The 17,113-nt window shown below is 75.8% G+C and overlaps 1 protein-coding gene across 1 annotated transcript in view; it reads right to left on the bottom strand.

The window, feature by feature from the left end:
- Nucleotides 1–16,610, bottom strand: part of DNAH2 (dynein axonemal heavy chain 2) — a 78,168-nt gene extending 61,558 nt beyond the window's left edge. Inside the window, exons 1-27 of the mRNA XM_064501087.1 lie at nucleotides 16,450–16,610; nucleotides 15,606–15,728; nucleotides 15,341–15,423; nucleotides 14,977–15,144; nucleotides 14,646–14,877; nucleotides 14,466–14,576; nucleotides 14,156–14,388; nucleotides 13,070–13,261; nucleotides 12,832–12,989; nucleotides 12,194–12,281; nucleotides 11,890–12,098; nucleotides 11,677–11,806; nucleotides 11,400–11,582; nucleotides 9,836–10,050; nucleotides 9,603–9,749; nucleotides 9,352–9,511; nucleotides 7,616–7,855; nucleotides 7,353–7,541; nucleotides 7,131–7,278; nucleotides 6,058–6,250; nucleotides 4,873–5,073; nucleotides 3,707–3,863; nucleotides 2,867–3,041; nucleotides 1,837–2,000; nucleotides 1,586–1,747; nucleotides 1,370–1,473; nucleotides 476–626 (exon numbers count right to left, since the gene is read on the bottom strand). Coding sequence (XP_064357157.1) covers nucleotides 476–626; nucleotides 1,370–1,473; nucleotides 1,586–1,747; nucleotides 1,837–2,000; nucleotides 2,867–3,041; nucleotides 3,707–3,863; nucleotides 4,873–5,073; nucleotides 6,058–6,250; nucleotides 7,131–7,278; nucleotides 7,353–7,541; nucleotides 7,616–7,855; nucleotides 9,352–9,511; nucleotides 9,603–9,749; nucleotides 9,836–10,050; nucleotides 11,400–11,582; nucleotides 11,677–11,806; nucleotides 11,890–12,098; nucleotides 12,194–12,281; nucleotides 12,832–12,989; nucleotides 13,070–13,261; nucleotides 14,156–14,388; nucleotides 14,466–14,576; nucleotides 14,646–14,877; nucleotides 14,977–15,144; nucleotides 15,341–15,423; nucleotides 15,606–15,723 — 4,311 coding nt within the window. The 5' untranslated portion in view covers nucleotides 15,724–15,728; nucleotides 16,450–16,610. The remainder of the gene's footprint in view (nucleotides 1–475; nucleotides 627–1,369; nucleotides 1,474–1,585; nucleotides 1,748–1,836; nucleotides 2,001–2,866; nucleotides 3,042–3,706; nucleotides 3,864–4,872; nucleotides 5,074–6,057; nucleotides 6,251–7,130; nucleotides 7,279–7,352; nucleotides 7,542–7,615; nucleotides 7,856–9,351; nucleotides 9,512–9,602; nucleotides 9,750–9,835; nucleotides 10,051–11,399; nucleotides 11,583–11,676; nucleotides 11,807–11,889; nucleotides 12,099–12,193; nucleotides 12,282–12,831; nucleotides 12,990–13,069; nucleotides 13,262–14,155; nucleotides 14,389–14,465; nucleotides 14,577–14,645; nucleotides 14,878–14,976; nucleotides 15,145–15,340; nucleotides 15,424–15,605; nucleotides 15,729–16,449) is intronic.
- Nucleotides 16,611–17,113: the final 503 nt, after the last annotated feature.

Raw genomic sequence — 17,113 nt, 5'->3', positions numbered from 1 at the left:
CCACGGGAAGCGCACGCGCGGCCACGGAACGACACACGTGGCCAAGGAGCAACACGCGTGACCATGGAGTGACACGTGTGGCCAAGGAGCGACACACATGGCCACAGAGTGACACACATGGCCGCAGAGTGACACACGTGGCCACGGAGTGACATGCGTGGCTGCAGAGTGACGCACATGGCCGCGGAGCAACACACGTGGCCGCGGAGCAACGCGCATAGCCATGGAGCGACGCGCATAGCCACGGAGCGACACGTGTGGCCGTGGAGGGGGCCGGAGCGCAGGAACACTTGTGTGAACAGGGACAGACACGTGTGCCCATGGGGATGGCCACGGAGGTGACACGGGCACGGACACGCAGATAGATGGACACGCGCAGACACGTGTGCATGGACACGTTGCGGGGGGGAGGCAGGTCCGCGGGGGGCTCCGCGGGGGGCCGCCCGGACGCCGGGGCCCTCTCGGTCACCGCTACCTGCTCGAGGGCGAGCTCGCGGGCGGCGGTGGCGGCCAGGGCGGTGATGGCGGCGGCGTGGCGGTGCAGCCCCAGCTCCAGCAGCGTCTCCAGGCGCACGGCCTCCGGCTCCAGCGGCCGCTGCAGCAGCGCTCCCACCTCCGCCCAGTGCCTGCGCCCGCCCGCGCCACCGTCACCGCCCCGTCACCCCCTGCCGCCTGTCACCGCCCCGTCACCCCCCGTCACCCCCTGCCACCACCGCCTGTCACCCCCTGCCAACCCCCGTCACCTCTCCCCAAACCTCCAACAACCCTCCTCACCACCCAACGCCTCCCATCAAGCCTGTCACTTGTCACCTCCCGCCAGCCCTCGTCACCCCTGCTGCCTGTCACCCCCGTCAACCCTCGCCACTGCCAGTTCCCGCCATCCCTTCTCACCTCCCATCAGCCCCAGCGCACTCTGCTGCTCCTTGTCACCCATCAGCGCCCCGTCGCCTCCCGTCAGCCTCAGGCCCTGCCAACCCTTGTCACCCCGTCACCGCCTGTCACCCTCCGTCACCCCATCACCACCTGTCAGCCCTTGTCACATCCAGCCGCCCCATCACTCCCCAAGCCTTACCCCGAGTTGCCTGTCAACCGCGTGTCACCGCCCCGTGAACACCACCCCTTGTCAACCCCATCAGCTCTCATCACTATCAGCCTTGTCACCTGTCACCCGCTGTCACTGCCGCTCAGCCCTGTCACCTCCCCATCGCTCCCGTCACCTCTCCGCCCCCCCCGCAGCCCGTCACCCCGCCGGTCACCATCCCCCGCCGTCCCCCGCAGCCCATCACCTCCCCATCGCTCCCGTCACCTCTCCGCCCCCCCCCCGCAGCCTGTCACCCCGCCGGTCACCGTCCCCTGTCCCCGCCGTCACCTCTGGCGCAGGGCCGGGCTCTGCAGGGCGCCCACGAGCGGCACCGTCCGCCGGAAGTCGTCCACCAGCGCCGCCGTCGTCTCCACCACGTCCCAGCGGCGGCCCTGGGCGGGGCGGGGCGCGTCGGGGGGCGCCGGGGCCCCCCCACACCCCCTCGGGACCCTCTGGAACCCCCCCTGGACCCCCCCATGCCCGGGCCCCCCCGCGGCCCCTCACCTCGAGCTCGCGGCCGAGGCGCTGCAGCCGGCGCCCCAGCTGGGCGGCGGCCGCCTCCATGGCGTCGGGGCGCAGGGCGCGCAGGGGGCCGCCCCGCCAGCGGGCCCAGGCCGCCTCCCACTCGGCCGCCACCTCCCAGGCCTCCTGCAGCAGGTCCAGCTCCTGCGGCACGAGCGCGCCGGGCCTCAGCGCCGCCCGGGGGGGGGGGGGGGGCTCGGGGTGTCCCCCCGCCCCCGCGGCGGGGCCCCCACCTTCTCGAGGCGCTGCAGCTCCTTGGCGGGCGGCTGCTCCACCCTGAAGACGCCCAGGCCGCTGCGCAGGGCGCTCTCCTCCGCCCGCGCCGCCGCCAGCGCCCGCCGCGCCGCCGCGACCTGCTGCAGTGCCGCTGAGGGGCCCGTGCTGCTGGCGAAGGGGCCTGCGCCGGGCCGGGGGGGCCGTGAGGGGCGCGGGGGGGGCGCAGGGGGCACGTAGGGTGCATGGGGGCGAGAGGGGCCGCCTGAGCAGTGCTGCGGGGCGCGAGGGGCACGTGGGGGTCATGTGAGGGGCATGTGGGGGGTACATGGATCACGTGGGGGGCACATGAGGGAGAGAGGGGCTGCCTGAGTGGCACTGGGGGGCGCGTGGGGGGCGTGGGGGGCGCGTGGGGGCGAGAGGGGCTGCCCGAGCGGCGCTGGGGGGGGCACGTGGGGGGCGTGGGGGGCGCGTGGGGGCGAGAGGGGTCACCTGAGCGGCGTTGGGGGGCGCGTGAGGCATGTGGGGGGCGCGTGGGGGGCGTGGGGGGCGCGTGGGGGCGAGAGGGGCTGCCCGAGCGGCGCTGGGGGGGGCACGTGGGGGGCGTGGGGGGCGCGTGGGGGCGAGAGGGGTCACCTGAGCGGCGTTGGGGGGCGCGTGAGGCATGTGGGGGGCGCGTGGGGGGCGTGGGGGGCGCGTGGGGGCGAGAGGGGCTGCCCGAGCGGCGCTGGGGGGGGCACGTGGGGGGCGTGGGGGGCGCGGGGGGGCGAGAGGGGTCACCTGAGCGGTGTTGGGGGGCGCGTGAGGCATGTGGGGGGCACGTGGGGCACATGAGGCATGTGGGGGGGGCACGTGGGGGTGAGAGGGGCCGCCTGAGCGGCGCTGGGGGGCACGTGGACGGCGTGGGGGGCGCGTGGGGGCGAGAGGAGCCACCTGAGCAGTGCTGTGGGGCGCGTGGGGGGCACGTGAGGGGCACGCGGGGCGCATGGGGGGCGCGTGGGGCACGTGGGGGGCGCGGGGGGGGCACGGGCAGCGGCGGGGGGGGCTCACCGGTGGCGGCGAAGTCCCGCAGCAGCCCCCGCGCCTTCTCCTGCAGCTGCTGCGCCTGCTGCGCCAGCCCCGCGCGGAACCGCTCGCCCTGCCGCTGCAGCAGCGCCTCGCCCTCGCCCAGCGCCCGCTCCAGGGCCGCCTGCTCGCCCTCCAGCGCGCCCAGCAGCCGCAGCTCCTGCGGGGGGGGCCCGGAAGGCGTCGGGGGGGGCCACGGAGGTGTCGGGGGGGCCACGGAGGTGTCGGAGGGGGCCACGGTGCTGAGGGGGGGGCCACGGGGGCAGCCATGGGGGCGGCACCACCTTGGCCTCGTGTGGCACCCGCTCCAGGGCCGCCCGCTCGCCCTCCGGGGCGCCCAGCAGCCGCAGCGCCTGCGGGGGGGGGCCCGGAAGGCGTCGGGGGGGCCACGAAGGTGTCGGGGGGGCCATGGAGGCGTCGGGGGGGCCACGGAGCCGTGAGGGGGGCCACGGTGCCAAGGGGGGGCCACGGGGGCGGTGCCACCTTGGCCTCGCGCAGCGCCCACTTGAAGGCCACCCGCTCGCCCTCCGGGGCGCCCAGCAGCCGCAGCGCCTGCGGGGGGGCCGTGGCGGCGCGGGGGGGGGCCAGGAAGGCGTCGGGGGGGCCACGGAGGCGTCGGGGGGGCCATGGAGCCGTGAGGGGGGCCACGGTGCCAAGGGGGGGCCACGGGGGCGGTGCCACCTTGGCCTCGCCCAGCGCCCACTTGAAGGCCACCCGCTCGCCCTCCGGGGCGCCCAGCAGCCGCAGCGCCTGCGGGGGGGCCGTGGCGGCGCGGGGGGGCCGTGGCGGCGCGGGGGGGGCCGCGGGGGGGGCCGCGGGGCTCACCTCGTCGCCCACGGGCACCTCGTACTTGCGCAGCACGGCGAACTGCTGGTGCAGGGGGGGGGCGCGGGCCCGCAGCGCCGGCACCTCCCCCCGCAGCGCCTCCAGCCGCCCCCGCGCCGCCCCCAGCTCCTCCAGCGTCTCCGGCGGGCGCCGCACGCTGCGGGGGGGGGGGGGGGGGGGAACAGGCTGTGGGGGGGGGCCCCGGCGCCCTGCTCGCTTCCCCCCCCCGCCCCCATGTCGCCCCCCGCCCCCAACCCATGGGGCAGGTGGGGAAGCCGAGGGCCTGGGTGGGGCCGGGGGGCGCTGGGGAGGGGCCGTGGGGTGCCAGGGTGGGGCCAGGGGCACCCAGGAAGGGCCGGGGGGCACCGGGGAGGGGCCGGGGGGTGCCAGGGTGGGGCCAGGGGCACCCAGGAAGGGCCGTGGGGCACCGGGGAGGGGTCGTGGGGTGCCAGGGTGGGGCCCGGGGCACCCAGGAAGGGCCAGGGGGCACCGGGGAGGGGTCGTGGGGTGCCAGGGTGGGGCCCGGGGCACCCAGGAAGGGCCAGGGGGCACCGGGGAGGGGCCGGGGGGTGCCAGGGTGGGGCCCGGGGCACCCAGGAAGGGCCGGGGGGCACCGGGGAGGGGCCGGGGGGTGCCAGGGTGGGGCCCGGGGCACCCAGGAAGGGCCAGGGGGCACCGGGGAGAAGCCACAGGGTCCAGGAAGGGTGCTGGGGGGCAGGGAAGGGCCGTGGGGGGCCGGGGCTGGGAGCACGGCAACAGGGAAGGGCCACGGGGGGCTGGGGAAGGAGCCACGGCACAGGGGCAGGACACGTGGGGGGCTGGGGCAGGACCCACGGCCCCGGGGAAGGACCCACGGCACGGGGGAAGGGCCACGAGAGGCTGGGGAAGGACCCACGGCACCGGGGCAGGACCCACGGCACGGGGGAAGGGCCACGAGGGGCTGGGGAAGGACCCACGGCACCGGGGCAGGACCCACGGCACTGGGGAAGGGCCATGAGGGGCTGGGGAAGGACCCACGGCACCGGGGAGGGGCCACGAGGGGCTGGGGAAGGACCCACGGCACCGGGGCAGGACCCACGGCACGGGGGCAGGACCCACGGGGGGCTGTGGGGGGCAGAAAGGAAAGACCCAGGGCGCGGGGGCAGGGCGGGCGGGGGGGGGCTCACGCCTGGGCGCCGTGGCGCAGGTAGGCGTGGAGGCCGCGGAGGCGGCCGGCGGCCATGTCGCGCAGCAGCCCGGCGAGGCGGCGCTGCCACTCGGCGCAGTGGCGCACCACGGCGCCCTGCAGCGCCCCGCAGTCCAGCAGCACGAAGCCCGCCGCCGCCGCCGCCGCCTCCTTCTGCGCGTTGTTCGCCACCTCCATGTACCTGCGCGCGCGCACCCCCCCGTCAGCCCCGCGCCGCCACCGCCGCAGGCACAGGCGGACGGCAGCCGGGGCCGCGAGGCAACACCGCGACGGGGGCGCCGCCGCGGGCGCGGGCGGACGGCAGCCAGGGACGCACGGGGACGCCACGATGGCGGTGCCACCAGGCCGGGCCGGGGCCACCAGCCCAAGGAACGAGGACCAGGACGGGGCCACCAGGACCACGAAAGGGCCACCAGGACCAGGACGGGGCCACCAGGACCAGGACGGGGTCACCAGGACCAGGAAGGGGCCACCAGGACCAGGAGGGGGGCCACTAGGACCAGGACGGGGCCACCAGGACCACGAAAGGGCCACCAGGACCAGGACAGGGCCACCAGGACCAGGACGGGGTCACCAGGACCAGGAGGGGGGTCACCAGACCAGGACGGGGTCACCAGGACCAGGACGGGGTCACCAGGACCAGGAGGGGGGTCACCAGACCAGGACGGGGTCACCAGGACCAGGACGGGGTCACCAGGACCAGGAAGGGGCCACCAGGACCAGAAGGGGGGCCACCAGGACCAGGACAGGGTCACCAGGACCAGGAAGGGGCCACCAGGACCAGGAGAGGGGCCACTAGGACCAGGAGGGGGGCCACCAGGACCAGGAAGGGGCCACCAGGACCAGGAGGGGGGCCACCAGGACCAGGAGGGGGGCCACTAGGACCAGGACGGGGTCACCAGGACCAGGAAGGGGCCACCAGGACCAGGAGGGGGCCACCAGGACCACGAGGGGGGCCACTAGGACCAGGACAGGGCCACCAGGACCAGGAAGGGGCCACCAGGACCAGGAGGGGGCCACCAGGACCAGGAGGGGGACCACTAGGACCAGGACAGGGTCATCAGGACCAGGAAGGGGCCACCAGGACCAGGAGGGGGGCCACCAGGACCAGAAGGGGGGCCACAAGGACCAGGACGGTGTCACCAGGCCAGGGCCCCGCTCTCACCGGGCGATGTCGGCGTCGAAGGAGGACACGAGGGGGTCGAGGTGGCGGTAGCGGCTGATGAAGGCCTCCTTGTCCACCTCCCAGATCTCCCGGTAGCCGTCCCACGTCTTCAGGTAGCCGCGCAGCGCCGAGGCGTTGGCCGCCACGGCAGCGCTGATCTGCGCCCGCAGCTTGGCCACCTCCTCGTCACACTCTGCGGGGGAAGGAGCCACGGTGAGCGGCGTGACACAGCGTGCCACGGCAGCGTGGCACATGGCATGGCGCATGGTGCTGTGGCACGCTGTGGCAAATGGTGTGACATGGAACGACAGCGTGGCACAGTGTAGCACGTGGCATGGCAGCGTGGCACGGGGCGTGACGTGGCACGGTGGCATGGCACGTGGCATGGCACACAGCACTGTGGCCTGGTGTGGCACGTGGCACAGCGGCGTGGCACGTGGCACAATGTGGCACGACACCATGGCACAGTGTGGCACGTGGCATGTGGCATGGCAGTGTGGCACGTGGCGTGACGTGGCACGGTGGCATGGCACAGTGTGGCACGTGGCATGTGGCATGGCAGTGTGGCACGTGGCGTGACGTGGCACGGTGGCATGGCACATTGCATGGCGCAGAGCACTGTGGCCTGGTGTGGCACGTGGCACAGCAGCGTGGCACGTGGCACGTGGCACAGCACAGCGGCATGGCACGTGGCACGATGGCGTGGCACGTGGCACAGCGCACGGCACCTTGGTACGATGTGGCACGATGCCGTGGTGCAGCATGGCACGGTACTGTGGCACATGGCACAGTGTGGCATGGCGGCGTGGTGTGGCACGCGGCACAGCACATGGCACGGTGGCGGGGTGTGGCACGTGGCACGGCAGCATGGCACGTGGCACAACGTGGCAGAGCAGCGTGGCACGTGGCATGCTGCGGCACGGCGGCACGGAACGTGGCACAGCGCACGGCGCGGTGGCACAGCGCGGCACGGCGGCGCGGCACACGGCCCGGCACACGACACCGTGGTGTGGCGTGGCACAGCGCCGTGGCACGTGGCACGACGCGGCCCGTGGCACGACGTGGCCGCTTACCCAGGAGCTGGGAGAGGGGCGGGGGCGGCGGCGGCGGCTGGCCCAGCAGCTGGGGCAGGCGGGGGAGGGCGGCGAGGCAGCGCACCAGCTGCCCGGGGACGTCGTTCACCATGGCGGCCACCTCGGCCAGGCTGGGGGCGAAGGCCACCTGCGGCGGGACGGCGACGGATGGTGACGCGGCGGCGGCGGGGACGCGGCGGGGACGGGGACGGCGGGGCTCACCTGGGGGGGCGCCTCGGCCCCGCCCTCGGCCAGCAGCAGCCGCACGCGGAGCAGGGGCGCGGGGGGGCCGCCGCCGTCGCCGGCGAGGGCGCGCGCCAGCTGCTGCAGCGAGCGGCGGGCGTTGAGGCGCAGCGCCTCCTCCACCATGGCGTCCAGCCGCGCCGCGTAGCCCCACCACTGCCGCTGCACCTGCGGGCGGGGGGGGGTGAGCGGCGGCGGGGGGGGGGGGACGCGCGGGGCGGGCGGGGGGGACACGCCGCTACCTCGGGGCCGTCGCGGCGGAAGGCGTGGCGCACGCGGCGCAGGACGTCGGCCGCCTCGGCGTGCAGGGCGGCGAGGCCGTGGCGGGCGCGGGCGCGGTGCCGCCGCTGCTCCTCGGCGAAGGCCGGGCCCTCGTAGAGGCGCCCGGGCGGCAGCTGCAGCAGCGGCGTCTCGCTCATGCGCTGCGCCCGCCGCGCCACCGCCGCCGTGGCCGCCCGCAGCTGCCGCACCAGCGCCTGCACCTGCCGCCGCCGCGCGCGGGGAGGGGGGGGCTCAGCACTGCTGTGGGGGGGTTGTGGGGAGGGGGACGGCGGGGACGTTACCCCATGGGGAGGGGGATGGGGGGGGACGTGGCCACCAGGGAAAGGGGGACACGGGGGGACACAGCCGCCATGGGGAGGGGGACGGCGGGGACGTTACCCCATGGGGAGGGGGATGGGGGGGGACGTGGCCACCAGGGAAAGGGGGACACGGGGGGACACAGCCGCCATGGGGAGGGGGACGGCGGGGACGTTACCCCATGGGGAGGGGGATGGGGGGGGACGTGGCCACCAGGGAAAGGGGGACACGGGGGGACACAGCCGCCATGGGGAGGGGGACGGCGGGGACGTTACCCCATGGGGAGGGGGATGGAGGGGGACACAGCCGCCATGGGGAGGGGGACGGCGGGGACGTTACCCCATGGGGAGGGGGATGGGGGGGATGTGGCCACCAGGGAAAGGGGGACACGGGGGGACATGGCCCCACCATGGGGAGGGGATGGGGGGGGACGTGGCCCCACGGGGAGGGGGACAGTGGGGGGATGTGGCCACCAGGGAAAGGGGGACACAGGGACATGGCCCCACCATGGGGAGGGGATTGGGGGGGACGTGGCCCCACGGGGAGGGGGATGGAGGGGGACACAGCCACCATGGGGAGGGGGACAGAGGGCAACACGGCACCACCATGGGGAGGGGGATGGGGGGGGACGTGGCCCCACGGGGAGGGGGATCGGGGGAGACACAGCCACCATGGGGAGGGGGACAGAGGACAACACGGCACCACCATGGGGAGGGGGATGGGGGGGAACGTGGCCCCACGGGGAGGGGGACGGTGGGGGGATGTGGCCACCACGGGCAGGGGGACAGGAGGGAACGTGGCCCCACGGGGAGGGGGATGAGGAGGGGATGCAGCTGCCATGGGGATGGGGGACGAGGGGGGGACATGGCACCGCTGTGGGCAGGGGGACGGAGGGCAACGTGGCCCCACAGGGAGGGGGACGGGGCGGGGGGACGGGGCGCTGCAGGGAGAAGGATGGAGGGAATGTGGCCGCTGTGGGGAGGGGGACGGGGGGGGGGGGACATGGCCACCATGAGGAGAGGGACAGGGGAGAACGTGGTCCCACAGGGAGGGGAATGGGGGGGACACGGTCCCACAGGGAGGGGAACGGGGGGGGACATGGCCGCTGTGGGGAGGGGGACGGCAGGGAACGTGGCTGCTGTGGGGAGGGGGATGAGGGGGGACAGGGCTCTGCTGTGGGGAGGGCAATAGGGGGGGATGTGGCACTGTGCGGAGGGGGACAGGGGGGACATGGCCACCCCAGGGAGTGGGATGGGTTGGGGACACTGCTCTGCTGTGGGGAAGGTGATGGGGGGGGACACGGCACCGCACGGAGAGGGACGGGGGGGACGTGGTGCTGTGGGCAGGCCGATGGGGGACTGGGGGGGGACGCGGCGCCGCGGGGGGGGGGGGGTGACACCTTGGCGACGTGGAGGCGGCAGTCGCTGACGAAGGCGGCGGTGGCGGGGCCCGCGTGGGACCAGAGCAGCGTGCGCAGCCCCGGGCGGATCCTGGCGTCGAGGCCGCGCAGGCGCTCGGCCAGCAGCGCCCGCTCCTCCGCCGACAGCTCGCCCACCAGCCTGGGGGGGGACGGGCGGCCCCCTCAGCGCCCCACGGCGCCCCACGGCAGCCCCACGGCAGCCCCCCGGCAGCCCCCCCGGCCCCCCGCACCTGTTGTAGTCGCGCGCCAGCAGCAGCAGGCTCTCGCGCAGGGCCCGCAGGGGCTCGCGCCGCCGGCACGCCTCGGCCGCGCAGCGCGGCGTCTCGAAGAGCAGCCGCTCCCAGCCGCGCGCCTCCGCCAAGAGCGTCAGCAGCGCCCTGCGGGGGGGGGCGCGGGGTGAGGGGCGCCGGGGGGCAGCGCCGTGGGGCGCCGGGGGGCGCGGGGGGGGCGGGGGGGGGCTCACGTGTCGAGGTTGGGGCGCAGCAGGCGGGGCTGGGGGGCGGCGGGGGCCAGCAGCGGCAGCTCCGGGGGCGGCAGGCAGCGGCGGTGCAGCGCCCGGCCCCAGGCGCGGAAGCTGCGGTGCTGCAGCTCGGCCAGCGCCTGCGCCAGGCGCCCGTGGGCCCCCCGGCTCGCCGCCCCGGCCCCCGCCTCCCGCAGGAAGGGCGCCGCCGCCAGGCACTGCCGGGGGACAGAGGCCGCGGCACGGTGAGCCACGGCGGGACCCGCGGCCGAGCCGCGTCCCAGCCGCGTCCCAGCCACGTCCGAGCCACGCCGCGAGCCACGCCTGAGCCACGCCGCGACCCACGTCCGAGCCACACCGCGAGCCACGCCTGAGCCACGCCTGAGCCACGCCGCGAGCTATGTCCGAGCCACGTCGCGACCCACGTCCGAGCCACGCCTGAGCCACGCCTGAGCCACGCCGCGAGCTACGTCCGAGCCACGCCGCGAGCCACGCCTGAGCCACACTGCAAACCGCGTGAGCCACGCCGCGAGCCACGCCGCGAGCCATCTGAGCCACGCTGCGAGCCACGCCTAAGCCATGCCACGAGCCACACCGCAAGCCATGTCCGAGCCACGCCGCGAGCCGTGTCTGAGCCACGCCGCGAGCCACGTCCAAGCCACGCCGCGAGCCGCGTCTGAGCCACATCCGAGCCACGCCGCACCGCAAGCCATGTCTGAGCCGCGCCACAAGCCACGTCCCAGCCACGCCGCAAGCCACGCTGCAAGCCACGTCTGAGCCACGCCGTGAGCCACGCCGCGAGCCGCGTCAGAGCCACACTGCGAGCCACACCACGAGCTGCGTCGGAGCCATGCCGCGAGCCGCGTCGGAGCCATGCCGCGAGCCACACCACAAGCTGCGTCCGAGCCGCGTCCGAGCCATGCCATGAGCCACGTCTGAGCCACGCCGCGAGCCACATCCGAGCCACGCTACGAGCCACACCGCAAGCTACATCCGAGCCACGGCGCAAGCCGTATCCAAGCCGTGTCCGAGCCACGCCGCGAGCCAGGCCGCGAGCCGCGCCAGAGCCGTGCCACGAGCCACGTCGTGAGACCACGCTGCAAGATGCCGCAAGCTGCGTCACGAGCCACAGCTGAGCCACATCCGAGCCACGTTGCGAGCCGTGTCGCGAGCCTACACTGCGAGCCGGGCCGCAAGCCGCGCCACAAGCCGTGTCCGAGCCACGCTGCGAGCCACGCGTGAGCCCTGTCATGAGCCATGCCCGAGCCACGCCACAAGCCACATCCGAGCCACGCTGTGAGCCGTGTCCGAGCCGGGCCGCGAGCCGCACCATGAGCCGCGTCGCGAGCCATGCCGCGAGCCGCGCAGCGAGCCACAGTGTGAGCCACGCCGCGAGCCACACCAAGAGCCACATCCAGGCCACATCCGAGCCACAGCACTAGTCCCACCGCGACCCTTGCCATGAGCCACATCCAAGCCACGCCACGAGCCACACCGCGCACCACGCCGCGTGCCCCGCCGCGAGCCGCTTCGCCCCCCGCGCGGCGGATCCCGGGGCCGGGCGCACCTCGGCGGGGCGGGCGAGGCGGCGGCGCAGGGCCTCCAGCCAGTGGGCCTGGCCCGAGAGGCGGCAGCTCCAGGGCGGGGGCGGGGGCGGCCCCCGGCTCAGCTCCGCGGCCACCAGCCCCAGCTCGGCGTCGAACAGCGAGTAGACGCGGGCCGTGGCCCTGTCGAAGGCCCGCCGCACCGCCTGTGCCGGGGGGGGGGACGCGGTGAGGCCGCGGCGGGGGTCCGGGGAGCTCCGCCGCGGCGAGGGGGTGTCGGGAGACGCGGGGGGGCCGCACCTCGCGCGCCGCCAGGGCCTGGAAGGCGTCCTGCACCCGCACGCCCTGCTCCGCCGCCCGCACCGGCTCCAGCGCCGCCGCCAGCAGGTTCTGCGCCATCACCTCCAGCTCCTTGACGCCGGCGCGGAAGCTGGGGGGACACGGCGGGGGGGGGGTCGCTCAGGGCCCCGCCCGTCCCCGGGGCGCTGCGGGGGGGCGGGGGCGCGGCCTCACCGGCTGAAGTCGTCGTGCCAGCGGGGGCTGCGGATGTCGAGGGCGCGGGCGGCGGAGGCGGCGCGCAGGGCGCCCAGCTGCCTGGCGAAGGCGGCCTCCAGCTCGGCCAGGCTGCGCGCCAGCTGCGGGCCCCGGCGGCCGGCGAAGCGGGGGGCCGCGCCCTGCCGCCCCTCCTCCCAGCGCCCAAACTGCTCCTGGCAGTCGCACACCTGCGGCCAGCGCGGCGTCACCACGTTGGGAGGGGCGTCACCGTGCTGAGGGGGTTGTCACCGCGCCGGGGGGGGCGTCCCCGCGCAGCCCCTACCTCCAGCAGGTCCCTGCAGCGCTGGGCGAAGGCGTCTGCCTGGGCGAAGATGCTGGTCTGGTCGAGCACCCAGCCCTGCGCCGAGAGCCTGCCGCAGCCGCGGGACAGGGCGGGGGGGGGCTCAGCACCCCCGCGGGCACCCGAATCCCCCCCCGGGACGGAGTGGGGGGCGCTCAGCACCCCCGCGGGCACCCGAATCCCTCCCCCCAGGCAGCAGAAGCCCACACTGCACCGGCCTTCGATGCTGCCTCACTGGGCACTGAACCGCTCTGAGGTGGAAACAGGCAGTTAACACCCGCGCCTAATTAACACCCGCGGGCGCCTGTTTCTGCCCAGTGCCCCCATCGGTGGGACAGATTAGTGCAGCAGGGACCGGGGCACTTCAATTGGGGGGCTTCCCCCCCCTCGCTCCCCCCCAGGAGAGGCGGGACACAGGGGGGAAGCCAAGGGGGGCCACAAGGAGCTGCCCGGGGCCTGATTCTGCCTCTCCGGGCCCGCGCGGTGACCCCAAGGATCGCCATGGGCTGCCAAGAGCCCCGGCACAAGGCCCCCCCGCCACGAGGTCCCACGCTGCCAGGCCCCCACCGCCACGAAGCCCCCCCCCCCCCCCCGCGGCCCCCGCAGCCCCGCGGGCGGACCTGTTGTGGAGGCGGGCGGCGCGCAGGTAGCTCTCCTTCCAGGCGCGCAGGCAGCGCAGGCAGTCGCGCAGGCAGCGGCGGCTGGAGGCCACGTAGCCGTCGAAGAGGCGCTCGGGGGCCACGTGGCGGCAGCACAGGCGGAGCAGCTCGGCGCTCACCTGCGGGGGGTGAGCGGCGGTGGGCGGGGGGGGGGGGACACGGGCGGGGGCGACGGCGGGGCCCCCCCGGCCCCCCTCACCTTGCGCAGCAGGGCGGTGACGCGCTGGCGCGAGCCGTAGTGGGGCGCGTGCAGCCAGAGGACGCGGACCAGGCGCAGCAGGGGGGGCAGGCGGGGGGGGGCGGCGGCGGGGCCCAGCGCCCCCAGCGCCCGCAGCGGCTCCTCCAGCACCCCCAGGAAGCGCACGTTGGAGCGCGCCTCCTCCGCGCCCGCCTGCGGGGGCCGGGGGGCTGAAACGGGCCCCCCCAAACCCCCGCGGTGCCCCCTGGGGTGCCCCCAGACCCCCCAGGGCGCCCCTGGCCCCCCCAGGGTGTCCCCGGACCCCCCCCAGAGTGCCCCCTCAAACCACCCCCAGACCCCCCCGGGGCACCCCTAGACCTCCCAGGACACCCCCAGCCCCCCCATGGCATCCCAGACCCCCCTGGGGCACCCCCAGGCCCCCCCGGGTGCCCCCAAACTCCATCTGGGGCACCTCAGATCCCCCTCGGGGCACCCCAGACCTCCCAGGGCACCCCCAAACCCCAACTGGGGCACCCCAGACGCCCCCGGGGCACCCCAGACACCCCCAGGGCACCCCCAAACTCTCATGGCACCCCGCAACTCCCTGTGAGGCACCCCCAGACCCCCCCCTGGCTGCCCCAGACCTCCCAGGACCCCCAAACCCCACCTGGGGCACCCTAGACCTCCCACAGCACCCCCAGACCCCCCAAAGAGCACCCCAGATCCTCCCCAGGGCACCCTGGACTTCCCAGGGCACACCCAAGCCCACATGGGACACCCCCAAACCCCCCAGGATGCCCCCACACCCCCCCAGGGCACCCCAGACCCCAACAGGGCACCCCCAGACCCCCCTGGGGCACCCCCAGACCTCCCAGGGCACACCCAAGCCCCCCTGGGGCACCCCCAAACTCCCCAGGGTGCCCCCAGACCCCCCCAGGGCCCTCCAGACCCCTATGGGGCACCCCCAGATCCCCCCTGGGGAACCCCAGACCCTCATGGCACCCTGCAGACCCCTGTGGGGCACCCCCAGACCCGCCAAGGTGCCCCAAACACCCCCGGGGCACCCCAGACCCCCATGGGGCACCCCCAGACCCCCCCCAGGGGCACCTCGAGCTGCCGGGCGAGCTCCTGGAAGGGCAGCAGGTAGGGGGAGGCAGCGCGGGCCAGCAGGGCCTGGAGGCGGCACACGCCGGGGCGCCCCAGCTGCCGCTGCAGGGCCTGGAGGCGGGCGGCACGCTGCTGCCAGCGGCCCAGCTCCTCCAGCGGCCCCGTGCCCTCCGCCACCGCCTCGGGCGCCCGCAGCGCCTCCTTCAGCTGCCGCGTCCACTGGATGAGCGAGGCTGCAGGAGCGGGGAGCCTCAGGGGACGCTCAGCTTGCCGCGGGGGGGGGTTCAGGGCACCCCGGGGGGTCACTCACGCTCCAGGCGCTGCAGCAGGGCCCGGTCGGCGGCGGCCGCCTCGGGCTCAGCGCCCAGGGCCTCGGCGGGCACGTAGAGCACGGTGCGGCCCCGCGGGCGGCAGCAGGCGTCTGCGGGGGCAGCGGTGAGGCTTGGGCAGCCCCCCCGCCCCCCGCCGCCCCCCTGTCCCCGCCGCCTACCCGTGAGCGCGGCCATGAAGCGGTAGGCCTCGGCGAGGAGCTCGCCGCGCAGCACCGGGGGCCAGGCGGCGGCACGGCGCAGCAGCCGGGGCAGCAGCAGCGCCTGCAGCAGGCGGAGCAGCGCCGCCAGGCAGGGCCGGCGCGCCGTGCCGAACTGCACCGTCGCCACAAAGTTGCCCGCGGTGATGGCGGCGTCGCTCAGGCGGATGAAGAAGGCCAGCTGCTCCGGCTCCTGCGGGGGGGCGGCCGTGGTGGCACGTAGAGACGCTGCCGAGCACCCTGGGGGGGGGGGGGACGGGAGGGAGGGGGCACCCGTGGGCGCGGCCCCCACCTGGGGCGGCACGGCGTGCTGCAGGCGCAGGCCGCCCGCGTCCACGTAGGCCACCAGCAGCCGCGTGGCGCCGTCCCGCAGGAAGAGGTCGAGGGCGGCGCCGTGTTCCGCTGTCCACGCGTGGCCCCGCAGGCCGCTGAGCGCCAGGCGGCTCCGCACACAGGCGTGCTGGGGGGGGGGGGGGGGGGCACTCATTAGGGCCCGGCTCGTCAGGGCCCGGCTCATTAGGAGCTTCACAGGGGGATGAAGAAGCCAGGCGCGGGCAGCGCCTGCCGCCTCGCAGATGCCAACTTTTCCATTTTAGGGCGGGAAAGGGGCGGAGGGGCTGCGTGGCCCCCCTGCCCCCCCCAGGGCTGCCGCCTACCACGTCGGGCTCCTGCTCTGGCGGGAGAAGGGGCCGTGCAGCCTCCTCTTCCTCCCGGCCTGGGGGCTCCGGGGCGACGGCCTCTGCGGGAGAGAGGATGGCGGTGGCACTTTGGTGACACCGCAGCCCTGGAGCCGGGACGGGGCCAGGCGGCAGCGCCCTGCGAGGCCGGGTTTAGGCCGGGGCTGCGTGGCCAGAGGGCGGCAGGGAGCAGCCCGCCCCCGGCACGGCCGCGTGGCCCCCGCATGTGCCGCAGTGGCGGTACCGGAGTCACAGCGGGGTGGCGGTGATGGTGAGGCAGCGGCGCGGCTCTGCTCCTCCGCTGGGGGCGGCGGGCCGGGGCCCGTCCTGCCCCGCGGGGCGGTGCGGCTCCGGGCACGCATAGCAGCTGGGCAGCAGGGGGGGGGGGGGGGGGCGAGGCATCAGTCCTGCCCCCCCCGCCCCAGCTGCCCCCCAGATTCGCCCCGCTCCCCCCAAGGGGCCTCTCCCCACTCTGCTGCCCTGCACCCCCCCAGCCCCCATTGCCTGACCGCCCCAGGGCTCCCTCTCCTCCCCTGCTGCCCCCCGACCCCCCCAACTGCCCCCAGGGCCTCCCTAACTGCCCCTTCTCCTCCCCACCTGCTCCCCAATCCTCCCCAGCTGGCCCCAGCCCCTGCCTGCTGCCCCTTCTCCTCATGAGTTGCCCCCAGACCCTCCCCTAGCCGCCCCTTCCCCTCACAAATTGCCCCCCAACCACTCCTTCCCCTCACAAATTGCTCCCCCAGCTGCCCCTTCTCCTCACAAATTGCCCCTTCCCCTCACAAATTGCCCCCCTGGCCCCCCCAACCCCCCCTTCCCCTCACGAATTGCCCCCCCAGCCCCCCCAACCACCCTTTCCCCTCACAAATTGCTCCCCCAACCTCCCCAACCGCCCCCTCCCCTCACGAATTGTCCCCCAGGCCCCCCAGTCACCCCTTTCTCTCACGAATTGCCCCCCCAACCACCCCTTCTCCTCACGAATTGGCCCCCCCGACCCCTCCAACCGCCCCTTCTCCTCACGGATTGCCCCCCCGGCCCCCCCAACTGCCCCTTCCCCTCACAAATTGCCCCCGGAGCCGCGCGGCGCGCACCTTCCCCACACACTCTCTCCAACGGCTCCCGCACCACAGGCTCCGCCCACCGCCGCGTCTCCCAGGGCAACGGCACAACGGAAGCAGCGGGCCAATGGGGGAGCGGCGGGGCGGGGCGCGAGGCGCCCGGCGGGCCAATGAGGGCGCGCGGGGCGCGGCGAGGCGCGAACGGCCCCGGCGCCAGGTGCCGCTGTCAATCAGCGGCGCGGCGCGCGCCGCTAACGGCCGCCGGGGGGCGCCGTCAATCAGCGGCCGCGAGGCGCCTGATTGGGCGCCGGGAGGGGAAAGAGGCGGGACCGCTGGAGAAGATGGGGGGCAAACTCCCACAATGCACCGCGGGGAGGGGGGGGTCCTGCCGTTCCCGCCCTCGGGGCAGCGGGGGATCAGCGGGGGGCGGGGCTCTGGATGGGGCGGGGCCAGCGGGGAGGCGGGGCTTGGCATGTGGGCGGGGCCAGCGCGCACGTGTCCACAGTGTGGGCGCTGCTGGGTGGTGTTGGTATGTGTGCGGGTGTAGCCAGAGGGAACTGGGGTCGGTGTGGGTGTAGTTGGGGTGTAGTTCGGGTGTAGTTGGGGGGGCGTAGCTGAGGGTAATTGGGATGTCAGTGTGGGTGTAGTTAGGATGTTGGGGTACAGGTGCAGGTGTAGCTGAAGGTAATTGTGGTGT

This window comes from Dromaius novaehollandiae, chromosome 32 (genome assembly GCF_036370855.1).
Source record: "Dromaius novaehollandiae isolate bDroNov1 chromosome 32, bDroNov1.hap1, whole genome shotgun sequence".
Lineage (NCBI taxonomy): Eukaryota > Metazoa > Chordata > Aves > Casuariiformes > Dromaiidae > Dromaius > Dromaius novaehollandiae.
The sequence above is the reverse complement of the archived record's forward strand: the minus strand, read 5'-3'. Positions and strand labels throughout refer to the sequence as shown.